A 14,509-nucleotide genomic window follows, 5' to 3' on the forward strand; every position below is an offset into this window, starting at 1 on the left:
CTGTCACTGTTTAGGGGAGGGGGGATCTGTGGATGGCACTGTTTAGGGGAGGGGGATCTGTGGATGGCACTGTTTAGGGGAGGGGGATCTGTGGATGGCACTGTTTAGGGGAGGGGGATCTGTGGATGGCACTGTTTAGGGGAGGGGGATCTGTGGATGGCACTGTTTAGGGGAGGGGGATCTGTGGATGGCACTGTTTAGGGGAGGGGGATCTGTGGATGGCACTGTTTAGGGGGGATCTGTGGATGGCACTGTTTAGGGGGGATCTGTGGCTGTCACTGTTTAGGGGAGGGGGGATCTGTGGATGGCACTGTTTAGGGGAGGGGGATCTGTGGATGGCACTGTTTAGGGGAGGGGGATCTGTGGATGGCACTGTTTAGGGGAGGGGGATCTGTGGATGGCACTGTTTAGGGGAGGGGGATCTGTGGATGGCACTGTTTAGGGGAGGGGGATCTGTGGATGGCACTGTTTAGGGGAGGGGGATCTGTGGATGGCACTGTTTAGGGGAGGGGGATCTGTGGATGGCACTGTTTAGGGGAGGGGGATCTGTGGATGGCACTGTTTAGGGGAGGGGGATCTGTGGATGGCACTGTTTAGGGGAGGGGGATCTGTGGATGGCACTGTTTAGGGGAGGGGGATCTGTGGATGGCACTGTTTAGGGGAGGGGGATCTGTGGATGGCACTGTTTAGGGGAGGGGGATCTGTGGATGGCACTGTTTAGGGGAGGGGGATCTGTGGATGGCACTGTTTAGGGGAGGGGGATCTGTGGATGGCACTGTTTAGGGGAGGGGGATCTGTGGATGGCACTGTTTAGGGGAGGGGGATCTGTGGATGGCACTGTTTAGGGGAGGGGGATCTGTGGATGGCACTGTTTAGGGGAGGGGGATCTGTGGATGGCACTGTTTAGGGGAGGGGGATCTGTGGATGTCTTTGTGATTAATTACTCTGCTTTAATTATGTTCAATTTGTAGCAATAAAAATACATCCTGCATATCAGATATTTACATTACAATTCATAACAGTAGCAAAATTAGTTATGACTTGGCAAGGAAAAAAATGTAATGGTTGGGGGTCACCACAGCATGAGGAACTGTATTAAGGGGTCACGGCTTTAGAAAGGTTGAGAACCACTGCTTTAAGCCCTTTACAGTTGGATAATTGGATTTTAACAGAGAAAAATAGGATGTTTCATGATTCCTCAGAAAATAACACTAGAATGGGAGTGTACATTTTTTAATGTACACTTGCACTATGAGCTCCGGTCTGGGTGTCTCTATGTAAAGTGATGTTTCATTTGTCATTGCAGCTGCCATTTGAAGTTGAAGTGTATTATATACAACACATCCTGCTGTACGTTGTGCCAATCTACTTACTGAGGAAGGGAGGTAAGTTCTCCAGCTACCACTTGTACATTGTTTGCTGGTCAGTACTAACAGTAACATTTCCATAGGGAATTTCTTTCTAAGTTTTTTTACCTTATGTATTGAGTCATTTAGCGGAAACGCCAAGTAGAGTGACGGTAATGATTAGGGGTGAGCGAATTGACTTCGGATGAAACTAGGGGTGCACCGAAATGAAAATTCTGGTCCGTAACCGAAAATTCAGGATTCCCTTGACCGGAAACCGAAACTGCCTTTTTGCCCAAATACTTTTAAAATACTTTTTTTTTTTTTTTAATGATTTTATTAATAATTCTTTTTCATGAATTTAATAAATCATATTATATAACATGGTGCTTCCTCATACACAAGTGATTGTACAAAACAACATGTACAAGTGATTGTACAAAACAACAGTGCAAGAAACAGTTGTAAAACCAACCTCAAACTGTAAACAGACGTAGCTTCAGGTCAAGAACAAATTTTTGCTGGGAGAGGGGGATCTGTATGGAGAGGGGGATCTGTGGGTGGCTCTGTTATGGAGAGGGGGATCTGTGGGTGGCTCTGTTATGGAGAGGGGGATCTGTGGGTGGCGCTGTTATGGAGGGGGGGATATGTGCACTGTTATGAGCATAACAGTGCACAGATCCCTTTCCCCATAACAGTGCACAGATCCCCCCTCCCCATAGCAGTGCCATAGACCGATCCCCCTACCCATAACAGCCTCGGCCCTGCTGCTCACAGCAGACTAATCACTCACTGCATCTTTATTTTACCTTACAATCGTGACGCTCCAGTAACAACTCTGCAGGCAGAGCGGAGGGTGGCGTAACGTCACTTACTCACGTGACGCACCTGCTCCGCCCACTTTATGAATGAAGGAGGCAGAGCAGGCGCGTCACGTGAGTAAGTGACGTTACGCCGCCCTCCGCTCTGCCTGCAGAGGAGTTACTGGAGCGTCACGATTGTAAGGTAAAATAAAGATGCAGTGACTTAAAGTAAACCGCCCGCCCGGCGCCCGCCCGCACAAATCCCAAACCCCATATTTTCTGCCGATATGTACCAATATCGGCCGAAATGGATTAGGCCCATTTTCGGCCGCCGGAATTTCGGTGCACCCCTAGATGAAACATTCAAAGTCTATTCGCATAAAACTTAGTTGGAATACTGTACGGAGGGAGCACTCAGTACAGTAATAGAATGCATTTGCTCCTATGAGCCGAAGTTATTACTTCGCGAAGTCTCGGGAGACTTTGCATAATAACTTCATAAATTTATTTCTATTGTAGAAAAAACATTTCCCATACTAGAGTTCGGTACCAAGTGGTACCTTGGAACCGAACAAGAGTTCGTGAAATTATTTTTTACAATAGAAAACTATTTATAAAGTTATTATGCGATGTCTTGCGAGACTTCGCGAAGTAATAACTTCAGCTCATAGGAGGCAATACATTGTAATTCGCTCATCCTTAGTAACGATCACAGCGCAGTAGTTTTTTCCAGTTTCAAATGTTTCATTCTGCTGCCATCTAGTGTTCAGTGGTGGGAAGTATCATGAGTTTCTTTTTGCAGCGCCTTCCTGTACTATACAATTAAATATTTGCTGTCTTAAATGGGTATTCTGGTTATATAAAGTCATCCCCCTAGCCCCATGTTAGAAGATAACTATTAGATTGGTTGGGGTTCATACGCTGGGACATCCAACAATCACAAGCGCTGTACTTGGCTATTTCTGGAACTCTCAAAGAAAGAACTTTGGCCACACTGTTCATTTTGGGGGGATCCACTGGTAACGGGGCACCTTGTTCTTGTGACTGGTGGGGGTCCCAGCGGTAGAACCTGCACGGTCTAATTATCCTGCATGATCTAACAGCTACCAGAATACCCCTTTAAGTATTTCATAATATTATTTATTATATACACGTTTGTATTGTTTTTTCTTTAGTCTGATAATTTGCACTTTTTCTTACATGGTGATTCTCTAGGTGCCTACACTCCAGAGCCACTTGGTAACTTCTGGTGGGCAATTTTATCAACTGGACTCATGTTTTTCTACCATTTCAGCTTTTTGCAGATCCTTGGCATTGTAAGTATAAAGTACCTGTAAAATAAGTTTTTGCTGTAACAAAAAAAATCTAAAAAATCATTGCAGCACTTTAAAAATGATCAATAATAAAAAAGTCTCCGATACGTTGCCTGTAAATATTGTGCTGCAGGTCCCAAAGTGAAGTGGGTAAAGTTCACACTGGTCAATATATACATTTATATAGGACCTCGCTGCTTCTCAATTTTCAGGGAAGATTCCTCCTATGTTCAGATCATAGGCGTATGGCAGACCCAGGGAAAAGAACATCAATCGTCACACGAGACACTGTCCCATCACATGGCCTAGAAAGAGGCATACGTTTTCACGGAGGGCTGCAGCCTCTTCATACAGCTGATCTGTGGGGTCTGACTCCTGAGGTTAGGCCATCAATATGTAAATCCCGGACAAACCCTTTAACACTCAAAGACATACTATTACAGCACTGTGATATTATGGGCTCAGTCCTTGGCATCACTTGCAGGTGCAGGCTGTATTATACAGCTGACACTCTGCTCTTACTGCCATGATTAGATGCAAGTCAGATGCCACAGTCAGTCTTGATTGCTGCTTCTAAAGGGTTAAACTTCCAGGATCAAAGTGGTTAGAGAAGGAAAGGGCTCATTGTAATAGTGGGATGCTGAGGAGATGCTATGGCAGCCAGGGACCTAACTGTACACGGCAGACCTAGGGGCCAGACACCTTTGACAGGACCAAATGGGCAGTATGTCAGTTTTACTGTGACTGACGCTGTAATACAGAGGTACTGGAGTGTACTATATGGATGATCAGGGGATCACGTGTTCAGGTCCACTACTGAGGGAAAAAAAAAAATTTTTAAAGGGAGAAAGTGAGAACTTTTTTATCCCTTATTTATCCAAAACTGCTTCTTCCTTAATGACCCGTACACTAAAATGATCCCTTTTTTCTCCTGAACAGTGAGCGTCATAAAAAAAATGCCAAAATTGCTGTAAATGTAGTTAAAAAGGTTCTATGTACCCCAAAATGGCACCAATAAAAACTGTTATGTAATGCATATAACAAGCTCTATGGATGGAAAAATAAAAACTTTATGGGTCTTTGAATTCAGAGACACAGAAAGATGATTTAAAAAAATATATTTATTGTACAAAAGCAGAAAACCATGAAAAATGGTGTGTGTGTGTGTGTGTGTGTGTGTATATATATGCATGTGTTACCTGTGTTTCTCCGAAAATAAGACAGGGTCTTATATTATTTTTTGGTTAGGGCTCATTATCGGGGTAGGGCTTATTTTGGCTCCATGAACAACAATCACACATTTTATGCTTGAACAAAAAACCAGGGAGATCCGGCACGAGAGATGACAGGGTGCTGATTGGTGGGGGAGGGAGCAGGACGCGCTCACCACCAATCAGCACATCCAGCTCCAGACAGGAGAAGGACATCCTCCTGCTGCCTCATTGTTAGAACGTGCGGCAGTACAGGGTAGAGAAGCCGTCCAGCCCGCCCAGTGATTTACCCGTGCGGTAGATGGAAGCGCGGCTGCCGGCATAATTTTGCATTTAGTGAAGCCGCCAGCCGCAATGTATGCGCGGGCTAGCAGCTTCACTGAAAGCTAAGGGCTGGCAGCCTGCGCTGCTTTAACTCCTGCCTGCCTCCGATCAGCTGGGAGAGCAGAGATTTCCGGCACCGAGGTCCTGCCCGCCCACCCTGGCAGCTCAGGAGCCATTAGTGAGTGCTCCTGAGCTGCTGAATCACCCACACTTCCATAAATATAAAATGTGTCTAGGGCTTATTTTTGGAGTAGGGCTTATATTTAAGCCCTACTCCCAAAACCCTGCAAATTAGGGCTAGGTCTTATTTTTGGGGTAGGACTTGGCTTAACCAGACAGTGTATTGACAGAATAAACATACAAATGTAGCCTTTTCCATATGTGCAAAAATTTCCTATCTTTAGGCCTCATGCACATGACCATATCTGTTTTATGTTCTGCAAATCGTGTATGCGCAAAAGCAGTTCATGGTCTGTATTTTGAAGACGATCTGTTCCACAAAAATATAGAACAGTCGTGTAAATAAGCCCTTCTAGAGGTTGTGTTGGGGGAGCAATGAGCAGTTTTGTGAACATTTACAGAGACCCTGCAGACATTGAAAGGGGATACTTATCACTGGAAGGTGAGGAAGATGAGACCTTCCTCTAATTAGATTAGATGACAATGTTTTCTGTCTCCTCATGTACTGCTGATGCACTGCTGATCTCAATTATTGGACTAACTGTTTTGTTTTTGTATCTTCCCATAGATTGTAGAGGTGAACTTGAACAACATGCTGTGCCCAGCCATCTCAGATCCGTTCTATGGGCCATGGTATCGTATATGGGCTTCAGGGCATCAAACGCTTATGACTATGATCCATGGGAAACTTATTGTGGCTCTGTTCTCTCCTGGTCTACCAGGGTATAAATTCCTAGTGGAGCTGCTTCCCTTCTCTGGAAAGAAAGTGGATTGATTGTTCATTACTGGAAAAATCACCTTTAACCTCTTTATAGCCAAATTAAGCATATGGAGGTTAAAAGGGCTACCAGCACTTTGATGAAACAGTGTTACGGACTTCCAATTACAGAAACAAGTGACCTTACAGAACGGACTGCAACGTCCAACACCTTTTTCAGATTTTTTTTTTTTTTTTTTTTTTTTAATCTTTCAAAGTCGTGCAGCCCTTTCATCTGAAATGCTTTTATTCTAGCCGCAGAAGAGTTTATTAGCCAAGGGCTGTGGTGGCTGAATCTCTTCTGCACAGAGACAGGGAACATAATTGGTTTTTACTTTGTATGAACAGTCTGTTACAAGAATAATAATTTAATTTATAGATTTTTATAGGGATATTGCAATTCTGCACAGACAGACACTCGCCCATATGCCCAGTCTTCTGCCTCCATAAAACCCTTCTGGCCAGAAAAAGGTTCATTGCTTGCATGGCATTTTTGTGTCATTAGGCATCCATCTTTTTTCGGTCCTGTTTGAAAAAACACACGTGGCAATGAGCGTTTTTACATAAATTTTTCTTCTTACATTGGCTTTTTAAATCCTAATGATCTACAGAAGATGGTGACATAAGAGGGGAATAATCACTTTTTCTGTGGAGAAACGCATGGCTTGCTAAAAACAAGTCTTACAGAAGGATGCGTTACCACACACTATTTGTTTAAAAAAGTTACATGAATGCCTTACTCTAATTCATCATTTTGAGTTTAGTGATTTAAAATAATTAATAATTTTACATAATGATATTGCAAAATATACCTCTATGATCTGCTCACATTATTTTATCAAGAAAACACACAATACACATGAATATTCCTGAGCTGTAATATATACGTAGAAGCCACATTTCTGTCCCCTCCAAATGAGTTGTGCCATGGACATTGACGAGACTCTCCAATAATTTACATCAGAAAACTGGTATAAATTATAGCGAAGATCTAAGACCTCTCCTAGGTGGACTAGATTTTGATTTCAGTTACAAGGACGAAAGAAGATGAGGCAAATTTATTAAAAGGCATGCACGTCTTCGTAAATTTACTGCATCTTATTCCAGTGGACAATTTTAGCAAGATAGGTGTGTTCTTTAGCAACTTAACCCCAATGCCTCTAATTGGCGTCAGGCCAATTCTGGGCACCACAAGCCACATTGTCTCTTACCAGCAGATCACAAGACCTACCTGGTGAAATCTATAAAAGTGAGAGAGCTTTGTCATTGAGCACAGCCCGAGGTAGTATAACAAAGCTGTAAATAATGTTCAGCTCTGCTAATCCTGTAGATAGAAAAAATGTTTGACTGGATATATCCTATAGTTGTAATAAGTGTGGCGTTAATGGTTTATTATTTCCGCGATAATGCTAGCGTACATTTGTGACTTTTTTTAAATCTAGTTTTCCTCTGGGCAGGATTAGCTTGCCCATGAGGAGTAACACAATATCTGACCATTATATGACTTTCCTACTGCCTGTATCACCAGTTTTCTCTCTACAAGCAGCAAATATAATTGTCCGTTTTTGCAGCGCTCCACTCCAGATCTGTAGACTAACTGCTTAGATTTCTCCCTAAGGGCTCGTTCACACAACATTTTTTGGCGCTGTTTTTGACCGTACTGTTATCCGCACCAAAAAACACAACTAAAAAGCATCCAATTCATTTCAATGGGAGGAAGAACTGTTATTTTTATTTATTTTTTGTGTTTTTTACATGCTGAAAAAACTGCTTGGAAAAAAAGAAGCAGCATGCTCTATCTTGAAGAGGCATGTTCTTAGAAGCAGATTGTTAGTGAATTTTGTTTTGAAGTCAATGGAAGGGAAGCGGAAATAAAAATACTGGCAGTTTTAGAAACTTTTTTAATGGTGTTTCCACCACCTAAAATGATTCTGAATTATCCCACCCAAGGGCTGGATAAGTAGAATCCTAACAAAAAACTCTTCCCAATCCTCAACCAAAAACTCTTCTAAAACACGTCTTAATAGTCCTCTAAATCTGCCACCAAAACCACCTGTTTTCAGCAGTTTTTTCTGCCACTGGTTTTGCTGTGTGAACTTAGCCTTACACAGCACACATACAGGAGAGGAGATCCTGTTCCCCTCTCTCTGTAGCACATCCTCAGAAGAAACCATAGTATGGAGCATGCTATACGGCAATACGGAGCGGTGTAGCTGTGAATTCTGCATTGGCGTGAGATAGAAAACTTACTATATGCAGCTGTGTGTCTTTGGCTCTGTCTCTCGCTGCAGCTGCTCCTCACCTTCTATCCTCTCCATAGACTTCTATAGGCAGCAGTGAAGCTGAAAATCTGTTTAATCTATGATTCATATGTACTGATTGAAAGTGAGTGATCAGTCCAGGAGGCAAAAGGAAGGAGGAGTCCAGACGTAAAGAAGAATATTTTTCTGTGCTTGTGCTATTAATGATTGAAACAACCATTTCTCTTTCACTGTGTTCTCAGGTGACATGTCTGTATTGACTACGTAACATAAGTGCCATTAATGAGTAGCATACATCCACTGCTTCACCCTTCAAATTTTAAACACTCATTTATTTGGTCCCATCATCAAGGGGACCCATCTTTCCTTTAATATAACATAATGACAAATATCACTCTCAAATATTTTATTTTTATTTTTTAAAACTTAACAATGGGGGCATATCGCTACTAAACCCCTTTAAATATTAATATACATTCCATTTTTTTCTGTGTTATGGTATCATTTACTATTCAGCCGGGCCTAACAGAGCACCAGGTATTTATTTATAGTTTAGTAAACTCCTTTGGATTCAGTTATCTGTCTTATTAAAAGACATCTGTCAGCAGCTTTGTACCCATGAAACTGTTCACATCTCTGGTTCACAGGATCCAGCATGGCTGGATTCTCTAGATCAAGGCCGGATCCTCATTGACTGTAATGAGGTCCAATGGTGATGAAGCCTTTTCCGGCATAAAAGCCAGGTTTCGGACGGACAGTTCAATGCAGCCTGACCTGTTGCATGTGCACTTAGCAGCTGAAGACATCTGTGTTGGTCCCATGTTCATGTGCCTGCATTGATGAGAAAAATGTTTTAATATATGCAAATTAAACTGTAGGAGCAATGGGGGCGTTGCTGTTACACCTAGAGGCTCTGCTCTCTCTGCAACTGCTGTTCCTTCTGCAGATTGATTGACAGAGCCAGACATAAAAACATCATTACTCTGTACCCTGTCAATCAAAGTGGAGAGGGCACAACGGTTGCAGAGAGAGCTGAGCCTCTAGGTGTAATGACAACGCCCCCGTTGCTCCTAGAGGCTTATTTGCATATATTAGAACATCACTTTTCTCAGCAATGCAGGCACATATGAACATGGGACCAACACAGATGCCTTCAGCTGCCAAGTGCACATGTAACAGGTCAGCCAGGTTCATAGGTACAAATCTGCTGACAGATGCCCTTTAAAGAGGACCTTTCAGTAGGATACATGTATTGAAATAGTTATATTACCTTACAGTGCGGCCCCCAGTGATGTCTTTCCGCTTTTTTATTATAAAGGGCCCCCCCTTTCGTCCGCTGTGGTCCCCGTTTGTTTTGGCGCCTCATATGCTAATGAGGCGATTCGGTTCAACTAGGCGGGGACTTGAATTTGTCCTGGGCGCAGTTATCTTCTCCCTGGCTGCGAGCGCATCCAATCAGAGCGGCCCGCTCTTAGCCAGGGAGAAGGAGCTCAAGCTCTCGCAAGAATCACAGCTCCTTCTCCCGCGAGAACTTGAGCTCCTTCTCCCTGGCTAAGAGCGGGGCGCTCTGATTGGATGCACTCGCAGCCAGGGAGAAGATAAGAACTTGAGCTCCTTCTCCCTGGCTAAGAGCGGGGCACTCTGATTGGATGCACTCGCAGCCAGGGAGAAGATAACTGCGCCCAGGACAAATTCAAGTCCCCGCCTAGTTGAACCGAATCGCCTCATTAGCTCATGAGGCGCCTAAACAAACGGGGACCACAGCGGACGAAAGGGAGGGGGGGGGGGGGGGGGGATCCTTTAAAAAAAAAACAAAAGCGGAAAGATATCACTGGGGGCTGCACTGTAAGGTAATATACCTATTTCAATACATGTATCCTGGTGAAAGGTCCTCTTTAAATCTATCACCCCAGTTTTGAACCATTATCTACAGTAAAAATGCAGATATGGAGTCCAGATCACAATTTTTTCATGTTCCTACCGCCCCCCCTTTCCCGAGCTGTCGGCACTCAGAGTTGCATTGAAATACATTGTCAGCACTGCTGTACATGCGCAAAGGAGTCCTCTCCATTAGGTTAGCATACCACGGCTGACTGTGTATTTCAGTGCAGTTTTGAGAGCTGACAGCAGGGTCCCTGAGGGCAGCAGGAAAATAAAATTGTGATCTAGACAACTTATCTGCAGTACTACTCATGTATTACTGTAGATAACAGTCCAAAACCGGGGTAATAGATTCCCTTTAAAGCAGAATAATGATGATGGCTGAGAAGGTGCTGTGATTGATATTCTTATTGTTGTTCTTATTAAAACTTATAAGATGAGCTGTACAGCCCATGACTTGTTTTACTGAGTAGTAGTAAAGTAGTACACGTGCAGCTATCTCATTTGTATGCTAAGCTCGGTTGAGTGTGCAGGTGTTGTCAAACAGGTTAGGGAAGTGAACAAGACTCCTCTAGCACGGGCAGCTTATCTTACTGAGGACAAAAAGATCAGGAATGTTGATATCTCTAACAGCCCGATCTTCATTTCCACTGTAGGCTTCCATACACATTTCATGGCCAGCCATGATGTGTATGATGTGTGCGGCCAGCCTTACCAAGTGTTTTTTCCCTCTCTTTCTGATATAATCTGCTCCTGCAGCTTAGGCTACTCACACACTTTCCGTTTGTGAGATCCGTTCAGGGCTCTCGCAAGCGGCCCAAAATGGATCAGTTTTGCCCTAATGCATTCTGAAGGGAAAAGGATCCGCTCAGAATGCATCAGTCTGCCTCCGTTCAGTCTCCATTCCGCTCTGGAGGTCGACACCAAAATGCTGCTTGCAGCGTTTTGCTGTCCGCCTGACGATGCAGAGCCAAACGGATCCGTCCTGGCACACAATGTAAGTCAATGGGGACGAATCAGTTTTCTCTGGCACAATAGAAAAAACTGATCCATCCCTCATTGAATTTCAATGGTGTTCAAGACTGATCCGTCATGGCTATAGAAGCGTTTTATTTTTATTTTTTTCAGATCCATGACTGATCCGCAAAAAAACGCTAGTGTGAAAGTAGCCTTACATCAATGAGAATGAAGTAAAGTGCTACAGTAATAAGTCTCCTACTACTCTGACCTGCATTGAAATAAATGCAGCCTGCAAGTGAATATGAGAGTTGAAGTTTACACACTGTGGTGCATAGCCTAAGACATTGTAGCAGATCACTGGAGATGCACAAACTGCATGTGCACATCAATCCATCTGCTCTCCCCTTCCTGTTCCTGCATAGAAAACGGAGCAGTATTTTTGTATCGCCACTCTATTGCATTGGTGGTATGGAGGTACCTGCAAAGGACATTACCATAAGAGGCCAGATAGATTACTGAGAGCTGGCAGCCAAGATTCTGGTCAGTAATGAGGGTAGCATGGTGACTTGGTGGTTAGCACTGGTGCCTTGCAGTGCTGGGATTCTAAGTTTGAATCCGACCAAGGACAACATCTGCATGGAGCTTGAATGTTTGCTTGCGTTTTTCCTCCAACACTCCAAAGACATGCTGATAGGGAATGTAGATTGTGAGCTCCGCTGGAGACTGCAAGTGAGGAAAATGTCTGTCTGTAAGGCGCTGCGAAATATGTCTGTGAAAGAAATAAATGATCCCCTCTATCTCTCAGTATGTATGTGCTCAGATAATTGTTACTATCAAAAATGAAATATGGTTGGTTGTTTTTTCATCCTTCTGGTAGATATCTACGTGAGTAGTAATGAAATGGAATTCTTTCAGCAAGATTGTATTCGAATTCTTTAAAACTGTTTACACCTCATGGTTGTGGAGTAGTTGCCACTATCTTTGACCGGAAGGCGACACTTTGTATCCAGCATTGGGATTCTTTTGTGGGATCCTCTTCTGATTTTGGTGTACAAGGATATATATTGTATTTTTGGCCGTTCTGACAACTGTGATGTGTTCCTATATTGAATATAGCCATGTTCTAGATATGTATATTTTATGTTTTTATTGCAGGGATCTTTAGCTGCAGATTCAGTTCAGATACCATCCGGCAGATAATGTACATACAATATATTACACCGGAGTCATTTTATGTTAGTATTTGTGGTGAAACGTGATGGTAGCTTTTGGTGCCTTATGTTGTATGCCAGATTCAGCACATCCCAGGCAGATCCACTATAGTATGGACATCTAGATGTACAGCTATGTGTATGGCACCTGTAACCTCTGCTGCCTGAAAGGGGGGATTTTGCAGAGTCAGGTCTTGTGTATCAGTTATATGAAAAAGTAAATGCTGGATATTCACTGAGAATTTACTCCAAAGCTTCAACATATAGAATATGTTCAGGGCCAAGTTTCTACCTTGTTCAGTAGTACATTTTTCTACACTCAGTGTGGGTTCTACGCACCATTAATCCTATCAAGGTATTGGGTACTTGGGGGGGCATTTATTGGGCAAAAGTAGAGCTCACTGCATATGTTAAAAGTTTATAACTAACTTGACAATGATGGATCCACTTGCCACTTTTCTTGACAACTTTAACAAACTGTGTAGTCCAGGTATAGACAAATTAAGCACACAAAATTCCTCTTCTTTGGATAAATGTGAACCTATATTTGAGTGACCTTTTCCCCCAAGGAACTTAGTATATAGAACAGCTTAGGGGAGGCATTTCCAGTAGTTTCCTTTGTTTTCCTTTTCTTTGTAGATAACGAGTGATTGCGCTGTTGTTAGATCCAATTAGGACAAGGAATGGTGTGTTTTTTTTCTTTCTTTCTACAAATTTAAAAGAAGTCTTTCTGTTTCTTAAAGGGGTTATCTAAGAGTATAAAGTGTCCCCCCATGTGCTGGGCCCCCCACATGGAATATTCTTACCCTGTTCCCCGCACCACCGCTTCTCTCCTTACACGGATGAAAACATCCGGTGTTGGAGGGGAGCAACCAATGGGGGACAGGGGCGAGCATCCCTAGCATCGCGGGTGAGGCTAGGGAGGCTCGTCCCCACCTGCCATTGGCTGCTCCTGTCTCCCCCAAAACCGAATGTTTTCATCCATGCACAGGGAGAAGCAGCAGCGGCGGTGTGGGGACCAGGAGCGGGGTAAGTATATTCCATATGAAGGGACACCTTATACTCTTGGATAACCCCTTTTAATAATCATATTTGTATTAAAAGTAAGAGCATCATTGGATGTTGAATGGCAGGTATAAAATATGTTATAACCACTTTCACTAAACTTCTGACATGTCATAGAGATTTATCAGGTTTGATCATGGAGGTCCACATGCCTATAATCTCGCTGATCAACAAAACGAAGGGGCAGAAGTGCCCACCCAAGAGCTTCCTGTCCTCAAGAGTTGAAGACAAGCTAATGGGCCTAGAGGTTTTCCAGGTTCCTGATAGTGGTAAGCTTCAGTAGCCTGGCAGGCCACTTTACTTTGAACGGAGCTGTGCTTCTGGCTCTGTTCAAAGTGCAAGTTCTGGCGCTGGAGGCTGATTGTTGGGGTTTGATGTGTCAGACCCCTACGATCAGATATTGATCTTATCCTGAGGATAGGGCAATATAAAAAGCCTTGGAAGATCCCTATAAGGTAGGAAGGAGAGACTGCATTCAGCTTAGCAGATCTGCCCCTTTTATTTTAGCGATCGGTTGGTGTATCAGCACTTGAATCACCATCAATCAAAAGGTGTACTATGTCTAAAATTTTCTGAAAGTTTTTATTTAAACTTTAGTCTTGGTTAGAACTTGGAACCATTGGATTTGTTGAGCGATGAGGAATATTATTTCCAGGTCACTAATTCACCTCTCACAGGAATTTATAACCTTTTAAATGGACAATGCCCTCCTGCAACCATCCCAACTAAAATTATATTTAGCTTTTACTAGGATCCTGATCATATACAGTACATTCACTACTTACTGTAAGTCACAATCGGCAGTAGAGCCGGACTACACAGCTTACCTGTCGCCAGTTGGCAGGACCAAAGATCTTCTCATTCTCCAAACACATTAAATTACTTTTAGATTTTTTGACTGTTCTAATTAGAGACCCCATGGGAAGTTGTTTCAGGGAAAAGTGTACACAGTGACAAGAAAAAAAGGATGAAAATTTGTTGGACAGCTTATAAAACCCACTTGATAAAAATGTCATTACTTCATTGTGGTTCTTATATAGCTTGGAGATGGACTAATACCCCTGAGGGCAAAGACTTGTTTCCCCTAACCATTAGGGTCCATTCACACGTCCGCAATTTCGTTCCGCATTTTGCGGAACGGAATTGCGGACCCATTCATTTCTATGGGGCAGCACTATGTGCTGCCAGGATCCTGAA

General features: G+C 43.1%; 1 protein-coding gene across 1 annotated transcript in view; it reads left to right on the plus strand.

The window, feature by feature from the left end:
• The window catches only part of TMEM164 (transmembrane protein 164), a 67,458-nt gene extending 58,729 nt beyond the window's left edge, over positions 1-8,729 (plus strand). Inside the window, exons 4-6 of the mRNA XM_040405786.1 lie at positions 1,307-1,385; positions 3,365-3,465; positions 5,746-8,729. Of these exons, the coding sequence (XP_040261720.1) occupies positions 1,307-1,385; positions 3,365-3,465; positions 5,746-5,952 (387 nt within the window). The 3' untranslated portion in view covers positions 5,953-8,729. The remainder of the gene's footprint in view (positions 1-1,306; positions 1,386-3,364; positions 3,466-5,745) is intronic.
• The last annotated feature ends 5,780 nt before the right edge of the window (positions 8,730-14,509 follow it).

Source organism: Bufo bufo, chromosome 8, assembly GCF_905171765.1.
Source record: "Bufo bufo chromosome 8, aBufBuf1.1, whole genome shotgun sequence".
Classification (NCBI taxonomy): domain Eukaryota; kingdom Metazoa; phylum Chordata; class Amphibia; order Anura; family Bufonidae; genus Bufo; species Bufo bufo.